The following is a 17,950-nucleotide window of genomic DNA, read 5'->3' as shown; positions in this document are numbered from 1 at the left end:
CAGTTGAATAGCCGGAGCTATCGCATGCACTTAAGCATGGATCTAGGTTCAATCGTAGAGCTGATTTCTTCACTAACAGCTGTTTTTTGTGGTTGTTTTTTTTTTTTTTTTTCCTTCAGGCCTTCCGCCTTCTAACAATCGGGCACTTAATCAGAAAGATGAACTGTTGGGAGAGAGTGGGAAAGGCCAGGAAGGCGACTGCTGTGGGACTGAGAGGGCTAGAGAGCAGGTCATACCCTGGTGTGGCCAGAGAGCGCGGCTGAGGAGGCTTGGGCAGGGCCAGGAGCAAGGTCAGGAGATAGAAGGGTGGCTCAACAGCCACGAGCGGTCACTCGCTGAGGCGACCGGCTCCGTACGGGCACGTTCTGCAGCAGAGGGGAGGATGGCAGGGTACTGGTGGGGTTTCCTAGACCAGGTGAAGGCTATGGCCGTGAAGAGAGTCACCAGGGCCGGCAGGTGCGTCAGAGCAGCTGAGGAGGCTTGGAAGGGGCCCGGAGCAATGGGGGGAGATTTAAAGGTGGTGCAACTGCCACCAGCGGCTGTGGAAAGAACTAGTTGTTATTCAAAGTGAAAGGATGTTGCAGAAGAGTCCCGGTTTTGGAGCAGCTCTGGTGGGAGTCCCATCACAGCTCTTACAAACCCAGGAGAGATCCAAGGAGACGCTAACAGCACTTCACACTGAACAGGATGGGACAGAATAAAGAGTTTGCAGTACAGCACTGACTGCTTTATTACTCTAAGAAGTTCTCAGTTCTGGGGGGCGGGGGGAAGGATGTTGTGCTGGCCATGCTTGATGAACTGCGTGTCGGTCACATCACAGCTCTCCTGCCAGGCTGTGCTGGGGGTAAAGCCGGCCTCTGCCTACTCAAGGCTCTGGAAGTAGTCCGAGTCGCCTAGCTGCACGCCGAAAATCATCTCAATGGACAGGGATCCCTCTCCATTGTGTAGCTGGAGCCTGCAGGAGCGTGTAGCAGGCAGCACCGTCAGCTGCCAGCGGCGGGACCGAGGCATAAGCTTCCATGCGTCTTTCACCAGCGTCTGGAACCAGCAGGCGGTTTTCTCGATGTCTAAGTACGAGTTGGTGCAAAGGGTGTTGAGGAGGCTGGGGCCCTGACGTTTCAGCTCATCCTCGCTGTGGTGGAGGAAGCATAGTACGTCCTGCACCAGTAGCTCCCACATGCACATGCACTGTAGGTGCACGTGGAGGCCGGAGGTGCTGGTCAGCATGTCCTTGGTGGTGCCCAGCTCCAAGCAGAAGGTGTGTCCGGGGGGAGGCTGCAGGGGCACGAGCAGTTGGTAGAGGACATTGCCCTCCTGGGTACTCCACCCTTCGTAGACACAGCCCACCCCAATGGCTGGCTGCAGCCTTGGCTTGAAGCTATTGCCGGGAAGTCTTTGGCAGGCACTAAGAAGCTCGTCTACCAGCTCCTCCACCAACGTGCACGTGTCGGCCATGTATGGCACTGGCCACTGGATGCAAAGGCCCACACACCTGCCCAGATCCCACATGTCCCCGGAGTCATCGTCATCATCGTCGTCTTCTACCTTTTCGTCGTCCTCCTCGTCCTCCTCGTCTTCTTCTACCTTTTCGTCATCCACCTCGTCCTCCTCATTGTGAATTCCGGGGCTGCCCTGCTGGCAGCTGCTTCCCGTCTTACGGCTCCTTCTTCTGGTCCTGCAGCAGAGCCACAGGAGCAGGAGCAGGAGCAGGGCTCCTGCCCCAAGAGCAGTGGCCCAGAACCACCATTGCTGGAAGGCGGCCAGGAGCAGGATTTTCACAGCCGCCCCGTTCTGATTCCGGATCCGCTCTAGATCCTGCAGCAGCTGAGTCGTCTTCCAGCTCAGCTGCTGTGCGAGGTGCTGCACGAGCCTGTGCATGGCTGCATGCAGCTCTTCACCCGTCTGCATCGCGTTCTGGACAATGCCCAGCGCAACTCAGGCGAGGGAGACAAAGACAGCCGAGACCTGCAGGAGAAGGAAGAGAAGGGCTCTCAGTGGGGCCTGGCCAGAGGGAGCTGGCGGCAGTTGGGGGGGCTGTGGGTGGGAGCTGCAGGGACCTGGGGCCAGGTAGGAGAGGGGGCCAGGGAGCTGGGAGGCCCCCCACCCCAGCGGTGGCAGGGTGCCCTGCCCGAGGTGCTCCCCGGAGCGTCTGGACCCTCACTGCAGGGTGAGACGCCCCCCAGGGTCCGGCGTTCCTTTCCCGGCCCCCGTCCAGCTCAGCCTCCCCCCCGGGCGTGTGCACTCACCGATGGCTCGAGCTGCACTGCCGCAGCCGTGCCCTCTGCTGCCTGATGAAGGCCCAGGCATTGTGACCCGCCCCTGTGATGTCACAGGCAGCAGAGCCGCATCACCGTTGTTGGGTGAGCCACCGAGCGAAGGGGCCCCACTGGGCGTGTCGTTTGCGCACAGCGAAGGACTGTTGGGTGACATGATGGCTGGAGGCCATCTTGGGCCTAGCGATCGTGAAATGAGAGTGTTTTTGGTTCTTGGAGAATTAAGGCTTGTTGTTACCAGAATCGCTGCTGCCTTGGACGTTACCGCAGGGCTGACCTTGGCCTGTTTAGGGGCCTGGTTGACAGAGTCCCTTGGGAGGCAGTCCTGAAGGGCCAAGGAGCCCTGGAAGGCTGGGCGTTCCAGGGCCCAGAAATCTTCAACGGCAGGCCATCCCTACGTGCAACAAGATGAGCCGGCAGGGAAGAAGGCCGGCCTGGCTGAACAGAGAGCTTTTGCTGGCGCTCAGGAAAAACCAGAGAGATTATGACCTTTGGAAGAGGGGGGAAGCCTGTCAGGAGGACTACAAAGATGATGTGAAGTTGTGCAGGGAGGGCATTAGAAGGGCCAAAGCCCAGCTAGAACTTAATTTGGCTGCTGCGGTAAAAGACGATACAGAATGTCTCTATAAACACATTAACAACAAAAGGAGGGCGAAGGGAACTCTCCATCCCGTATTGGATGCGGGGGGAAACAGAGCGACAAAGGCTGAGGAAAAGGCTGAGGTACTTAATGCTTTCTTTGCCTCGGTCTTTAGCGGTAAGACCGACTGCCCTCGGGGTACCCAGCCCCCTGAGCTGGAAGATGGGGACAGGGAGCAGAAGGAAGCCCCATAACCCAAGGGGAAATGGTTAGCGACCTGCTACACCACGTACATGCACACGAGTGTTTGGGGCTGGCTGCCATCCACCCAAGCGTACTGAGGGAACTGGCGGGAGTGCTCCCCAAGCCACGTTGCACCATTTCTCAGCAGTCCTGGCAAACCAGGGAGGTCCCGGTTGGCTGGAGGTGAGCAAATGTGACACCCGTCTACAAGAAGTGCTGGAAGGAGGACCCGGGGAACTTCGGGCCTGTCAGTCTGCCCTTCATGCCAGGGAAGGTAATGGAGCAGATCATCCTGAGTGTCACCACGCGGCACATAGAGGGCAACCACGTGATCAGGCCCAGTCGGCATGGGCTTATGAAAGGCAGGTCTTGCTTGACCGACCTGATCTCCTTCTACGACAAAGTGACCCTCTTAGTGGATGAGGCAAAGGCTCTGGATGTTGTTTACCTGGACTTTAGAGAAGCCTTTGACGTTGTTTGCTGGGTAAAAAGCCTTCTGGATGGCTGGGCCCCAGGAGTTGTGTTGAATGGAGTTAAATCCGGTTGGTGGCCGGTCACAAGGGGTGTTTCCCAGGGCCTGGTACTGGGGCCAGTTCTGTTTAATATCTTTAGCAATCATCTGGATGTGGGCATTGAGTGCACCCCGCAGTAATGAACTCCACAGGGAAAAATAGGATCGAAATGCAGAAATCCACAGGTGTTTTATATCCTCTGATACAAAGGTGTCATTAATTACTCAGCAACTGTGACAGTTGAATAGCCGGAGCTATCGCATGCACTTAAGCATGGATCTAGGTTCAATCGTAGAGCTGATTTCTTCACTAACAGCTGTTTTTTGTGTTTTTTTTTTTTTTTTTTTTTTCCTTCAGGCCTTCCGCCTTCTAACAATCGGGCACTTAATCAGAAAGATGAACTGTTGGGAGAGAGTGGGAAAGGCCAGGAAGGCGACTGCTGTGGGACTGAGAGGGCTAGAGAGCAGGTCATACCCTGGTGTGGCCAGAGAGCGCGGCTGAGGAGGCTTGGGCAGGGCCAGGAGCAAGGTCAGGAGATAGAAGGGTGGCTCAACAGCCACGAGCGGTCACTCGCTGAGGCGACCGGCTCCGTACGGGCACGTTCTGCAGCAGAGGGGAGGATGGCAGGGTACTGGTGGGGTTTCCTAGACCAGGTGAAGGCTATGGCCGTGAAGAGAGTCACCAGGGCCGGCAGGTGCGTCAGAGCAGCTGAGGAGGCTTGGAAGGGGCCCGGAGCAATGGGGGGAGATTTAAAGGTGGTGCAACTGCCACCAGCGGCTGTGGAAAGAACTAGTTGTTATTCAAAGTGAAAGGATGTTGCAGAAGAGTCCCGGTTTTGGAGCAGCTCTGGTGGGAGTCCCATCACAGCTCTTACAAACCCAGGAGAGATCCAAGGAGACGCTAACAGCACTTCACACTGAACAGGATGGGACAGAATAAAGAGTTTGCAGTACAGCACTGACTGCTTTATTACTCTAAGAAGTTCTCAGTTCTGGGGGGCGGGGGGAAGGATGTTGTGCTGGCCATGCTTGATGAACTGCGTGTCGGTCACATCACAGCTCTCCTGCCAGGCTGTGCTGGGGGTAAAGCCGGCCTCTGCCTACTCAAGGCTCTGGAAGTAGTCCGAGTCGCCTAGCTGCACGCCGAAAATCATCTCAATGGACAGGGATCCCTCTCCATTGTGTAGCTGGAGCCTGCAGGAGCGTGTAGCAGGCAGCACCGTCAGCTGCCAGCGGCGGGACCGAGGCATAAGCTTCCATGCGTCTTTCACCAGCGTCTGGAACCAGCAGGCGGTTTTCTCGATGTCTAAGTACGAGTTGGTGCAAAGGGTGTTGAGGAGGCTGGGGCCCTGACGTTTCAGCTCATCCTCGCTGTGGTGGAGGAAGCATAGTACGTCCTGCACCAGTAGCTCCCACATGCACATGCACTGTAGGTGCACGTGGAGGCCGGAGGTGCTGGTCAGCATGTCCTTGGTGGTGCCCAGCTCCAAGCAGAAGGTGTGTCCGGGGGGAGGCTGCAGGGGCACGAGCAGTTGGTAGAGGACATTGCCCTCCTGGGTACTCCACCCTTCGTAGACACAGCCCACCCCAATGGCTGGCTGCAGCCTTGGCTTGAAGCTATTGCCGGGAAGTCTTTGGCAGGCACTAAGAAGCTCGTCTACCAGCTCCTCCACCAACGTGCACGTGTCGGCCATGTATGGCACTGGCCACTGGATGCAAAGGCCCACACACCTGCCCAGATCCCACATGTCCCCGGAGTCATCGTCATCATCGTCGTCTTCTACCTTTTCGTCGTCCTCCTCGTCCTCCTCGTCTTCTTCTACCTTTTCGTCATCCACCTCGTCCTCCTCATTGTGAATTCCGGGGCTGCCCTGCTGGCAGCTGCTTCCCGTCTTACGGCTCCTTCTTCTGGTCCTGCAGCAGAGCCACAGGAGCAGGAGCAGGAGCAGGGCTCCTGCCCCAAGAGCGGTGGCCCAGAACCACCATTGCTGGAAGGTGGCCAGGAGCAGGATTTTCACAGCCGCCCCGTTCTGATTCCGGATCCGCTCTAGATCCTGCAGCAGCTGAGTCATCTTCCAGCTCAGCTGCTGTGCAAGGTGCTGCACGAGCCTGTGCATGGCTGCATGCAGCTCTTCACCCGTCTGCATCGCGTTCTGGACAATGCCCAGCGCAACTCAGGCGAGGGAGACAAAGACAGCCGAGACCTGCAGGAGAAGGAAGAGAAGGGCTCTCAGTGGGGCCTGGCCAGAGGGAGCTGGCGGCAGTTGGGGGGGCTGTGGGTGGGAGCTGCAGGGACCTGGGGCCAGGTAGGAGAGGGGGCCAGGGAGCTGGGAGGCCCCCCACCCCAGCGGTGGCAGGGTGCCCTGCCCGAGGTGCTCCCCGGAGCGTCTGGACCCTCACTGCAGGGTGAGACGCCCCCCAGGGTCCGGCGTTCCTTTCCCGGCCCCCGTCCAGCTCAGCCTCCCCCCCGGGCGTGTGCACTCACCGATGGCTCGAGCTGCACTGCCGCAGCCGTGCCCTCTGCTGCCTGATGAAGGCCCAGGCATTGTGACCCGCCCCTGTGATGTCACAGGCAGCAGAGCCGCATCACCGTTGTTGGGTGAGCCACCGAGCGAAGGGGCCCCACTGGGCGTGTCGTTTGCGCACAGCGAAGGACTGTTGGGTGACATGATGGCTGGAGGCCATCTTGGGCCTAGCGATCGTGAAATGAGAGTGTTTTTGGTTCTTGGAGAATTAAGGCTTGTTGTTACCAGAATCGCTGCTGCCTTGGACGTTACCGCAGGGCTGACCTTGGCCTGTTTAGGGGCCTGGTTGACAGAGTCCCTTGGGAGGCAGTCCTGAAGGGCCAAGGAGCCCTGGAAGGCTGGGCGTTCCAGGGCCCAGAAATCTTCAACGGCAGGCCATCCCTACGTGCAACAAGATGAGCCGGCAGGGAAGAAGGCCGGCCTGGCTGAACAGAGAGCTTTTGCTGGCGCTCAGGAAAAACCAGAGAGATTATGACCTTTGGAAGAGGGGGGAAGCCTGTCAGGAGGACTACAAAGATGATGTGAAGTTGTGCAGGGAGGGCATTAGAAGGGCCAAAGCCCAGCTAGAACTTAATTTGGCTGCTGCGGTAAAAGACGATACAGAATGTCTCTATAAACACATTAACAACAAAAGGAGGGCGAAGGGAACTCTCCATCCCGTATTGGATGCGGGGGGAAACAGAGCGACAAAGGCTGAGGAAAAGGCTGAGGTACTTAATGCTTTCTTTGCCTCGGTCTTTAGCGGTAAGACCGACTGCCCTCGGGGTACCCAGCCCCCTGAGCTGGAAGATGGGGACAGGGAGCAGAAGGAAGCCCCATAACCCAAGGGGAAATGGTTAGCGACCTGCTACACCACGTACATGCACACGAGTGTTTGGGGCTGGCTGCCATCCACCCAAGCGTACTGAGGGAACTGGCGGGAGTGCTCCCCAAGCCACGTTGCACCATTTCTCAGCAGTCCTGGCAAACCAGGGAGGTCCCGGTTGGCTGGAGGTGAGCAAATGTGACACCCGTCTACAAGAAGTGCTGGAAGGAGGACCCGGGGAACTTCGGGCCTGTCAGTCTGCCCTTCATGCCAGGGAAGGTAATGGAGCAGATCATCCTGAGTGTCACCACGCGGCACATAGAGGGCAACCACGTGATCAGGCCCAGTCGGCATGGGCTTATGAAAGGCAGGTCTTGCTTGACCGACCTGATCTCCTTCTACGACAAAGTGACCCTCTTAGTGGATGAGGCAAAGGCTCTGGATGTTGTTTACCTGGACTTTAGAGAAGCCTTTGACGTTGTTTGCTGGGTAAAAAGCCTTCTGGATGGCTGGGCCCCAGGAGTTGTGTTGAATGGAGTTAAATCCGGTTGGTGGCCGGTCACAAGGGGTGTTTCCCAGGGCCTGGTACTGGGGCCAGTTCTGTTTAATATCTTTAGCAATCATCTGGATGTGGGCATTGAGTGCACCCCGCAGTAATGAACTCCACAGGGAAAAATAGGATTGAAATGCAGAAATCCACAGGTGTTTTATATCCTCTGATACAAAGGTGTCATTAATTACTCAGCAACTGTGACAGTTGAATAGCCGGAGCTATCGCATGCACTTAAGCATGGATCTAGGTTCAATCGTAGAGCTGATTTCTTCACTAACAGCTGTTTTTTGTGGTTGTTTTTTTTTTTTTTTTTCCTTCAGGCCTTCCGCCTTCTAACAATCGGGCACTTAATCAGAAAGATGAACTGTTGGGAGAGAGTGGGAAAGGCCAGGAAGGCGACTGCTGTGGGACTGAGAGGGCTAGAGAGCAGGTCATACCCTGGTGTGGCCAGAGAGCGCGGCTGAGGAGGCTTGGGCAGGGCCAGGAGCAAGGTCAGGAGATAGAAGGGTGGCTCAACAGCCACGAGCGGTCACTCGCTGAGGCGACCGGCTCCGTACGGGCACGTTCTGCAGCAGAGGGGAGGATGGCAGGGTACTGGTGGGGTTTCCTAGACCAGGTGAAGGCTATGGCCGTGAAGAGAGTCACCAGGGCCGGCAGGTGCGTCAGAGCAGCTGAGGAGGCTTGGAAGGGGCCCGGAGCAATGGGGGGAGATTTAAAGGTGGTGCAACTGCCACCAGCGGCTGTGGAAAGAACTAGTTGTTATTCAAAGTGAAAGGATGTTGCAGAAGAGTCCCGGTTTTGGAGCAGCTCTGGTGGGAGTCCCATCACAGCTCTTACAAACCCAGGAGAGATCCAAGGAGACGCTAACAGCACTTCACACTGAACAGGATGGGACAGAATAAAGAGTTTGCAGTACAGCACTGACTGCTTTATTACTCTAAGAAGTTCTCAGTTCTGGGGGGCGGGGGGAAGGATGTTGTGCTGGCCATGCTTGATGAACTGCGTGTCGGTCACATCACAGCTCTCCTGCCAGGCTGTGCTGGGGGTAAAGCCGGCCTCTGCCTACTCAAGGCTCTGGAAGTAGTCCGAGTCGCCTAGCTGCACGCCGAAAATCATCTCAATGGACAGGGATCCCTCTCCATTGTGTAGCTGGAGCCTGCAGGAGCGTGTAGCAGGCAGCACCGTCAGCTGCCAGCGGCGGGACCGAGGCATAAGCTTCCATGCGTCTTTCACCAGCGTCTGGAACCAGCAGGCGGTTTTCTCGATGTCTAAGTACGAGTTGGTGCAAAGGGTGTTGAGGAGGCTGGGGCCCTGACGTTTCAGCTCATCCTCGCTGTGGTGGAGGAAGCATAGTACGTCCTGCACCAGTAGCTCCCACATGCACATGCACTGTAGGTGCACGTGGAGGCCGGAGGTGCTGGTCAGCATGTCCTTGGTGGTGCCCAGCTCCAAGCAGAAGGTGTGTCCGGGGGGAGGCTGCAGGGGCACGAGCAGTTGGTAGAGGACATTGCCCTCCTGGGTACTCCACCCTTCGTAGACACAGCCCACCCCAATGGCTGGCTGCAGCCTTGGCTTGAAGCTATTGCCGGGAAGTCTTTGGCAGGCACTAAGAAGCTCGTCTACCAGCTCCTCCACCAACGTGCACGTGTCGGCCATGTATGGCACTGGCCACTGGATGCAAAGGCCCACACACCTGCCCAGATCCCACATGTCCCCGGAGTCATCGTCATCATCGTCGTCTTCTACCTTTTCGTCGTCCTCCTCGTCCTCCTCGTCTTCTTCTACCTTTTCGTCATCCACCTCGTCCTCCTCATTGTGAATTCCGGGGCTGCCCTGCTGGCAGCTGCTTCCCGTCTTACGGCTCCTTCTTCTGGTCCTGCAGCAGAGCCACAGGAGCAGGAGCAGGAGCAGGGCTCCTGCCCCAAGAGCGGTGGCCCAGAACCACCATTGCTGGAAGGCGGCCAGGAGCAGGATTTTCACAGCCGCCCCGTTCTGATTCCGGATCCGCTCTAGATCCTGCAGCAGCTGAGTCATCTTCCAGCTCAGCTGCTGTGCGAGGTGCTGCACGAGCCTGTGCATGGCTGCATGCAGCTCTTCACCCGTCTGCATCGCGTTCTGGACAATGCCCAGCGCAACTCAGGCGAGGGAGACAAAGACAGCCGAGACCTGCAGGAGAAGGAAGAGAAGGGCTCTCAGTGGGGCCTGGCCAGAGGGAGCTGGCGGCAGTTGGGGGGGCTGTGGGTGGGAGCTGCAGGGACCTGGGGCCAGGTAGGAGAGGGGGCCAGGGAGCTGGGAGGCCCCCCACCCCAGCGGTGGCAGGGTGCCCTGCCCAAGGTGCTCCCCGGAGCGTCTGGACCCTCACTGCAGGGTGAGACGCCCCCCAGGGTCCGGCGTTCCTTTCCCGGCCCCCGTCCAGCTCAGCCTCCCCCCCGGGCGTGTGCACTCACCGATGGCTCGAGCTGCACTGCCGCAGCCGTGCCCTCTGCTGCCTGATGAAGGCCCAGGCATTGTGACCCGCCCCTGTGATGTCACAGGCAGCAGAGCCGCATCACCGTTGTTGGGTGAGCCACCGAGCGAAGGGGCCCCACTGGGCGTGTCGTTTGCGCACAGCGAAGGACTGTTGGGTGACATGATGGCTGGAGGCCATCTTGGGCCTAGCGATCGTGAAATGAGAGTGTTTTTGGTTCTTGGAGAATTAAGGCTTGTTGTTACCAGAATCGCTGCTGCCTTGGACGTTACCGCAGGGCTGACCTTGGCCTGTTTAGGGGCCTGGTTGACAGAGTCCCTTGGGAGGCAGTCCTGAAGGGCCAAGGAGCCCTGGAAGGCTGGGCGTTCCAGGGCCCAATCTTCAACGGCAGGCCATCCCTACGTGCAACAAGATGAGCCGGCAGGGAAGAAGGCCGGCCTGGCTGAACAGAGAGCTTTTGCTGGCGCTCAGGAAAAACCAGAGAGATTATGACCTTTGGAAGAGGGGGGAAGCCTGTCAGGAGGACTACAAAGATGATGTGAAGTTGTGCAGGGAGGGCATTAGAAGGGCCAAAGCCCAGCTAGAACTTAATTTGGCTGCTGTGGTAAAAGACGATACAGAATGTCTCTATAAACACATTAATAACAAAAGGAGGGCGAAGGGGACTCTCCATCCCGTATTGGATGCGGGGGGAAACAGAGCGACAAAGGCTGAGGAAAAGGCTGAGGTACTTAATGCTTTCTTTGCCTCGGTCTTTAGCGGTAAGACCGACTGCCCTCGGGGTACCCAGCCCCCTGAGCTGGAAGATGGGGACAGGGAGCAGAAGGAAGCCCCATAACCCAAGGGGAAATGGTTAGCGACCTGCTACACCACGTACATGCACACGAGTGTTTGGGGCTGGCTGCCATCCACCCAAGCGTACTGAGGGAACTGGCGGGAGTGCTCCCCAAGCCACGTTGCACCATTTCTCAGCAGTCCTGGCAAACCAGGGAGGTCCCGGTTGGCTGGAGGTGAGCAAATGTGACACCCGTCTACAAGAAGTGCTGGAAGGAGGATCCGGGGAACTTCGGGCCTGTCAGTCTGCCCCTCATGCCAGGGAAGGTAATGGAGCAGATCATCCTGAGTGTCACCACGCGGCACATAGAGGGCAACCACGTGATCAGGCCCAGTCGGCATGGGCTTATGAAAGGCAGGTCTTGCTTGACCGACCTGATCTCCTTCTACGACAAAGTGACCCTCTTAGTGGATGAGGCAAAGGCTCTGGATGTTGTTTACCTGGACTTTAGAGAAGCCTTTGACGTTGTTTGCTGGGTAAAAAGCCTTCTGGATGGCTGGGCCCCAGGAGTTGTGTTGAATGGAGTTAAATCCGGTTGGTGGCCGGTCACAAGGGGTGTTTCCCAGGGCCTGGTACTGGGGCCAGTTCTGTTTAATATCTTTAGCAATCATCTGGATGTGGGCATTGAGTGCACCCCGCAGTAATGAACTCCACAGGGAAAAATAGGATCGAAATGCAGAAATCCACAGGTGTTTTATATCCTCTGATACAAAGGTGTCATTAATTACTCAGCAACTGTGACAGTTGAATAGCCGGAGCTATCGCATGCACTTAAGCATGGATCTAGGTTCAATCGTAGAGCTGATTTCTTCACTAACAGCTGTTTGTTGTTTTTTTTTTTTCCTTCAGGCCTTCCGCCTTCTAACAATCGGGCACTTAATCAGAAAGATGAACTGTTGGGAGAGAGTGGGAAAGGCCAGGAAGGCGACTGCTGTGGGACTGAGAGGGCTAGAGAGCAGGTCATACCCTGGTGTGGCCAGAGAGCGCGGCTGAGGAGGCTTGGGCAGGGCCAGGAGCAAGGTCAGGAGATAGAAGGGTGGCTCAACAGCCACGAGCGGTCACTCGCTGAGGCGACCGGCTCCGTACGGGCACGTTCTGCAGCAGAGGGGAGGATGGCAGGGTACTGGTGGGGTTTCCTAGACCAGGTGAAGGCTATGGCCGTGAAGAGAGTCACCAGGGCCGGCAGGTGCGTCAGAGCAGCTGAGGAGGCTTGGAAGGGGCCCGGAGCAATGGGGGGAGATTTAAAGGTGGTGCAACTGCCACCAGCGGCTGTGGAAAGAACTAGTTGTTATTCAAAGTGAAAGGATGTTGCAGAAGAGTCCCGGTTTTGGAGCAGCTCTGGTGGGAGTCCCATCACAGCTCTTACAAACCCAGGAGAGATCCAAGGAGACGCTAACAGCACTTCACACTGAACAGGATGGGACAGAATAAAGAGTTTGCAGTACAGCACTGACTGCTTTATTACTCTAAGAAGTTCTCAGTTCTGGGGGGCGGGGGGAAGGATGTTGTGCTGGCCATGCTTGATGAACTGCGTGTCGGTCACATCACAGCTCTCCTGCCAGGCTGTGCTGGGGGTAAAGCCGGCCTCTGCCTACTCAAGGCTCTGGAAGTAGTCCGAGTCGCCTAGCTGCACGCCGAAAATCATCTCAATGGACAGGGATCCCTCTCCATTGTGTAGCTGGAGCCTGCAGGAGCGTGTAGCAGGCAGCACCGTCAGCTGCCAGCGGCGGGACCGAGGCATAAGCTTCCATGCGTCTTTCACCAGCGTCTGGAACCAGCAGGCGGTTTTCTCGATGTCTAAGTACGAGTTGGTGCAAAGGGTGTTGAGGAGGCTGGGGCCCTGACGTTTCAGCTCATCCTCGCTGTGGTGGAGGAAGCATAGTACGTCCTGCACCAGTAGCTCCCACATGCACATGCACTGTAGGTGCACGTGGAGGCCGGAGGTGCTGGTCAGCATGTCCTTGGTGGTGCCCAGCTCCAAGCAGAAGGTGTGTCCGGGGGGAGGCTGCAGGGGCACGAGCAGTTGGTAGAGGACATTGCCCTCCTGGGTACTCCACCCTTCGTAGACACAGCCCACCCCAATGGCTGGCTGCAGCCTTGGCTTGAAGCTATTGCCGGGAAGTCTTTGGCAGGCACTAAGAAGCTCGTCTACCAGCTCCTCCACCAACGTGCACGTGTCGGCCATGTATGGCACTGGCCACTGGATGCAAAGGCCCACACACCTGCCCAGATGCCACATGTCCCCGGAGTCATCGTCATCATCGTCGTCTTCTACCTTTTCGTCGTCCTCCTCGTCCTCCTCGTCTTCTTCTACCTTTTCGTCATCCACCTCGTCCTCCTCATTGTGAATTCCGGGGCTGCCCTGCTGGCAGCTGCTTCCCGTCTTACGGCTCCTTCTTCTGGTCCTGCAGCAGAGCCACAGGAGCAGGAGCAGGAGCAGGGCTCCTGCCCCAAGAGCAGTGGCCCAGAACCACCATTGCTGGAAGGTGGCCAGGAGCAGGATTTTCACAGCCGCCCCGTTCTGATTCCGGATCCGCTCTAGATCCTGCAGCAGCTGAGTCATCTTCCAGCTCAGCTGCTGTGCAAGGTGCTGCACGAGCCTGTGCATGGCTGCATGCAGCTCTTCACCCGTCTGCATCGCGTTCTGGACAATGCCCAGCGCAACTCAGGCGAGGGAGACAAAGACAGCCGAGACCTGCAGGAGAAGGAAGAGAAGGGCTCTCAGTGGGGCCTGGCCAGAGGGAGCTGGCGGCAGTTGGGGGGGCTGTGGGTGGGAGCTGCAGGGACCTGGGGCCAGGTAGGAGAGGGGGCCAGGGAGCTGGGAGGCCCCCCACCCCAGCGGTGGCAGGGTGCCCTGCCCAAGGTGCTCCCCGGAGCGTCTGGACCCTCACTGCAGGGTGAGACGCCCCCCAGGGTCCGGCGTTCCTTCCCCGGCCCCCGTCCAGCTCAGCCTCCCCCCCGGGCGTGTGCACTCACCGATGGCTCGAGCTGCACTGCCGCAGCCGTGCCCTCTGCTGCCTGATGAAGGCCCAGGCATTGTGACCCGCCCCTGTGATGTCACAGGCAGCAGAGCCGCATCACCGTTGTTGGGTGAGCCACCGAGCGAAGGGGCCCCACTGGGCGTGTCGTTTGCGCACAGCGAAGGACTGTTGGGTGACATGATGGCTGGAGGCCATCTTGGGCCTAGCGATCGTGAAATGAGAGTGTTTTTGATTCTTGGAGAATTAAGGCTTGTTGTTACCAGAATCGCTGCTGCCTTGGACGTTACCGCAGGGCTGACCTTGGCCTGTTTAGGGGCCTGGTTGACAGAGTCCCTTGGGAGGCAGTCCTGAAGGGCCAAGGAGCCCTGGAAGGCTGGGCGTTCCAGGGCCCAATCTTCAACGGCAGGCCATCCCTACGTGCAACAAGATGAGCCGGCAGGGAAGAAGGCCGGCCTGGCTGAACAGAGAGCTTTTGCTGGCGCTCAGGAAAAACCAGAGAGATTATGACCTTTGGAAGAGGGGGGAAGCCTGTCAGGAGGACTACAAAGATGATGTGAAGTTGTGCAGGGAGGGCATTAGAAGGGCCAAAGCCCAGCTAGAACTTAATTTGGCTGCTGTGGTAAAAGACGATACAGAATGTCTCTATAAACACATTAACAACAAAAGGAGGGCGAAGGGGACTCTCCATCCCGTATTGGATGCGGGGGGAAACAGAGCGACAAAGGCTGAGGAAAAGGCTGAGGTACTTAATGCTTTCTTTGCCTCGGTCTTTAGCGGTAAGACCGACTGCCCTCGGGGTACCCAGCCCCCTGAGCTGGAAGATGGGGACAGGGAGCAGAAGGAAGCCCCATAACCCAAGGGGAAATGGTTAGCGACCTGCTACACCACGTACATGCACACGAGTGTTTGGGGCTGGCTGCCATCCACCCAAGCGTACTGAGGGAACTGGCGGGAGTGCTCCCCAAGCCACGTTGCACCATTTCTCAGCAGTCCTGGCAAACCAGGGAGGTCCCGGTTGGCTGGAGGTGAGCAAATGTGACACCCGTCTACAAGAAGTGCTGGAAGGAGGATCCGGGGAACTTCGGGCCTGTCAGTCTGCCCCTCATGCCAGGGAAGGTAATGGAGCAGATCATCCTGAGTGTCACCACGCGGCACATAGAGGGCAACCACGTGATCAGGCCCAGTCGGCATGGGCTTATGAAAGGCAGGTCTTGCTTGACCGACCTGATCTCCTTCTACGACAAAGTGACCCTCTTAGTGGATGAGGCAAAGGCTCTGGATGTTGTTTACCTGGACTTTAGAGAAGCCTTTGACGTTGTTTGCTGGGTAAAAAGCCTTCTGGATGGCTGGGCCCCAGGAGTTGTGTTGAATGGAGTTAAATCCGGTTGGTGGCCGGTCACAAGGGGTGTTTCCCAGGGCCTGGTACTGGGGCCAGTTCTGTTTAATATCTTTAGCAATCATCTGGATGTGGGCATTGAGTGCACCCCGCAGTAATGAACTCCACAGGGAAAAATAGGATCGAAATGCAGAAATCCACAGGTGTTTTATATCCTCTGATACAAAGGTGTCATTAATTACTCAGCAACTGTGACAGTTGAATAGCCGGAGCTATCGCATGCACTTAAGCATGGATCTAGGTTCAATCGTAGAGCTGATTTCTTCACTAACAGCTGTTTGTTGTTTTTTTTTTTTCCTTCAGGCCTTCCGCCTTCTAACAATCGGGCACTTAATCAGAAAGATGAACTGTTGGGAGAGAGTGGGAAAGGCCAGGAAGGCGACTGCTGTGGGACTGAGAGGGCTAGAGAGCAGGTCATACCCTGGTGTGGCCAGAGAGCGCGGCTGAGGAGGCTTGGGCAGGGCCAGGAGCAAGGTCAGGAGATAGAAGGGTGGCTCAACAGCCACGAGCGGTCACTCGCTGAGGCGACCGGCTCCGTACGGGCACGTTCTGCAGCAGAGGGGAGGATGGCAGGGTACTGGTGGGGTTTCCTAGACCAGGTGAAGGCTATGGCCGTGAAGAGAGTCACCAGGGCCGGCAGGTGCGTCAGAGCAGCTGAGGAGGCTTGGAAGGGGCCCGGAGCAATGGGGGGAGATTTAAAGGTGGTGCAACTGCCACCAGCGGCTGTGGAAAGAACTAGTTGTTATTCAAAGTGAAAGGATGTTGCAGAAGAGTCCCGGTTTTGGAGCAGCTCTGGTGGGAGTCCCATCACAGCTCTTACAAACCCAGGAGAGATCCAAGGAGACGCTAACAGCACTTCACACTGAACAGGATGGGACAGAATAAAGAGTTTGCAGTACAGCACTGACTGCTTTATTACTCTAAGAAGTTCTCAGTTCTGGGGGGCGGGGGGAAGGATGTTGTGCTGGCCATGCTTGATGAACTGCGTGTCGGTCACATCACAGCTCTCCTGCCAGGCTGTGCTGGGGGTAAAGCCGGCCTCTGCCTACTCAAGGCTCTGGAAGTAGTCCGAGTCGCCTAGCTGCACGCCGAAAATCATCTCAATGGACAGGGATCCCTCTCCATTGTGTAGCTGGAGCCTGCAGGAGCGTGTAGCAGGCAGCACCGTCAGCTGCCAGCGGCGGGACCGAGGCATAAGCTTCCATGCGTCTTTCACCAGCGTCTGGAACCAGCAGGCGGTTTTCTCGATGTCTAAGTACGAGTTGGTGCAAAGGGTGTTGAGGAGGCTGGGGCCCTGACGTTTCAGCTCATCCTCGCTGTGGTGGAGGAAGCATAGTACGTCCTGCACCAGTAGCTCCCACATGCACATGCACTGTAGGTGCACGTGGAGGCCGGAGGTGCTGGTCAGCATGTCCTTGGTGGTGCCCAGCTCCAAGCAGAAGGTGTGTCCGGGGGGAGGCTGCAGGGGCACGAGCAGTTGGTAGAGGACATTGCCCTCCTGGGTACTCCACCCTTCGTAGACACAGCCCACCCCAATGGCTGGCTGCAGCCTTGGCTTGAAGCTATTGCCGGGAAGTCTTTGGCAGGCACTAAGAAGCTCGTCTACCAGCTCCTCCACCAACGTGCACGTGTCGGCCATGTATGGCACTGGCCACTGGATGCAAAGGCCCACACACCTGCCCAGATGCCACATGTCCCCGGAGTCATCGTCATCATCGTCGTCTTCTACCTTTTCGTCGTCCTCCTCGTCCTCCTCGTCTTCTTCTACCTTTTCGTCATCCACCTCGTCCTCCTCATTGTGAATTCCGGGGCTGCCCTGCTGGCAGCTGCTTCCCGTCTTACGGCTCCTTCTTCTGGTCCTGCAGCAGAGCCACAGGAGCAGGAGCAGGAGCAGGGCTCCTGCCCCAAGAGCAGTGGCCCAGAACCACCATTGCTGGAAGGTGGCCAGGAGCAGGATTTTCACAGCCGCCCCGTTCTGATTCCGGATCCGCTCTAGATCCTGCAGCAGCTGAGTCATCTTCCAGCTCAGCTGCTGTGCAAGGTGCTGCACGAGCCTGTGCATGGCTGCATGCAGCTCTTCACCCGTCTGCATCGCGTTCTGGACAATGCCCAGCGCAACTCAGGCGAGGGAGACAAAGACAGCCGAGACCTGCAGGAGAAGGAAGAGAAGGGCTCTCAGTGGGGCCTGGCCAGAGGGAGCTGGCGGCAGTTGGGGGGGCTGTGGGTGGGAGCTGCAGGGACCTGGGGCCAGGTAGGAGAGGGGGCCAGGGAGCTGGGAGGCCCCCCACCCCAGCGGTGGCAGGGTGCCCTGCCCAAGGTGCTCCCCGGAGCGTCTGGACCCTCACTGCAGGGTGAGACGCCCCCCAGGGTCCGGCGTTCCTTCCCCGGCCCCCGTCCAGCTCAGCCTCCCCCCCGGGCGTGTGCACTCACCGATGGCTCGAGCTGCACTGCCGCAGCCGTGCCCTCTGCTGCCTGATGAAGGCCCAGGCATTGTGACCCGCCCCTGTGATGTCACAGGCAGCAGAGCCGCATCACCGTTGTTGGGTGAGCCACCGAGCGAAGGGGCCCCACTGGGCGTGTCGTTTGCGCACAGCGAAGGACTGTTGGGTGACATGATGGCTGGAGGCCATCTTGGGCCTAGCGATCGTGAAATGAGAGTGTTTTTGATTCTTGGAGAATTAAGGCTTGTTGTTACCAGAATCGCTGCTGCCTTGGACGTTACCGCAGGGCTGACCTTGGCCTGTTTAGGGGCCTGGTTGACAGAGTCCCTTGGGAGGCAGT

The 17,950-nt window shown here is 57.7% G+C and overlaps 5 protein-coding genes across 5 annotated transcripts; all 5 read right to left on the bottom strand.

Annotated features, from left to right (window-relative positions):
• Window positions 1-861: 861 nt before the first annotated feature.
• LOC309677404 (inositol 1,4,5-trisphosphate receptor-interacting protein-like 1) lies at window positions 862-1,908 on the bottom strand (the record flags this gene model as incomplete). Its single annotated transcript, XM_082490201.1, has 1 exon — window positions 862-1,908. The coding sequence occupies one exon, from the start codon at window positions 1,906-1,908 to the stop codon at window positions 862-864; it is 1,047 nt and encodes a 348-aa protein (XP_082346327.1).
• A 2,799-nt stretch (window positions 1,909-4,707) lies between these two features.
• Window positions 4,708-5,754, bottom strand: LOC309677402 (inositol 1,4,5-trisphosphate receptor-interacting protein-like 1; the record flags this gene model as incomplete). The annotated part of the gene is made up of 1 exon (XM_082490199.1): window positions 4,708-5,754. One exon carries the CDS (start codon window positions 5,752-5,754, stop codon window positions 4,708-4,710), a length of 1,047 nt encoding a protein of 348 aa, XP_082346325.1.
• Window positions 5,755-8,552: 2,798 nt separating this feature from the next.
• On the bottom strand, window positions 8,553-9,599 carry LOC309677401 (inositol 1,4,5-trisphosphate receptor-interacting protein-like 1; the record flags this gene model as incomplete). The annotated part of the gene is made up of 1 exon (XM_082490198.1): window positions 8,553-9,599. The coding sequence occupies one exon, from the start codon at window positions 9,597-9,599 to the stop codon at window positions 8,553-8,555; it is 1,047 nt and encodes a 348-aa protein (XP_082346324.1).
• A 2,784-nt stretch (window positions 9,600-12,383) lies between these two features.
• Window positions 12,384-13,430, bottom strand: LOC309677400 (inositol 1,4,5-trisphosphate receptor-interacting protein-like 1; the record flags this gene model as incomplete). Its single annotated transcript, XM_082490197.1, has 1 exon — window positions 12,384-13,430. The coding sequence occupies one exon, from the start codon at window positions 13,428-13,430 to the stop codon at window positions 12,384-12,386; it is 1,047 nt and encodes a 348-aa protein (XP_082346323.1).
• A 2,784-nt stretch (window positions 13,431-16,214) lies between these two features.
• On the bottom strand, window positions 16,215-17,261 carry LOC309677399 (inositol 1,4,5-trisphosphate receptor-interacting protein-like 1; the record flags this gene model as incomplete). Its single annotated transcript, XM_082490196.1, has 1 exon — window positions 16,215-17,261. One exon carries the CDS (start codon window positions 17,259-17,261, stop codon window positions 16,215-16,217), a length of 1,047 nt encoding a protein of 348 aa, XP_082346322.1.
• Window positions 17,262-17,950: the final 689 nt, after the last annotated feature.

The sequence above is a fragment of the Vanellus vanellus genome (assembly GCF_965231255.1).
Source record: "Vanellus vanellus genome assembly, chromosome: 13".
In the NCBI taxonomy this organism is placed as follows: Eukaryota; Metazoa; Chordata; class Aves; order Charadriiformes; family Charadriidae; genus Vanellus; species Vanellus vanellus.
Note: the sequence above shows the minus strand (reverse complement) of the source record. Positions and strands in the feature narration are given on the sequence as shown.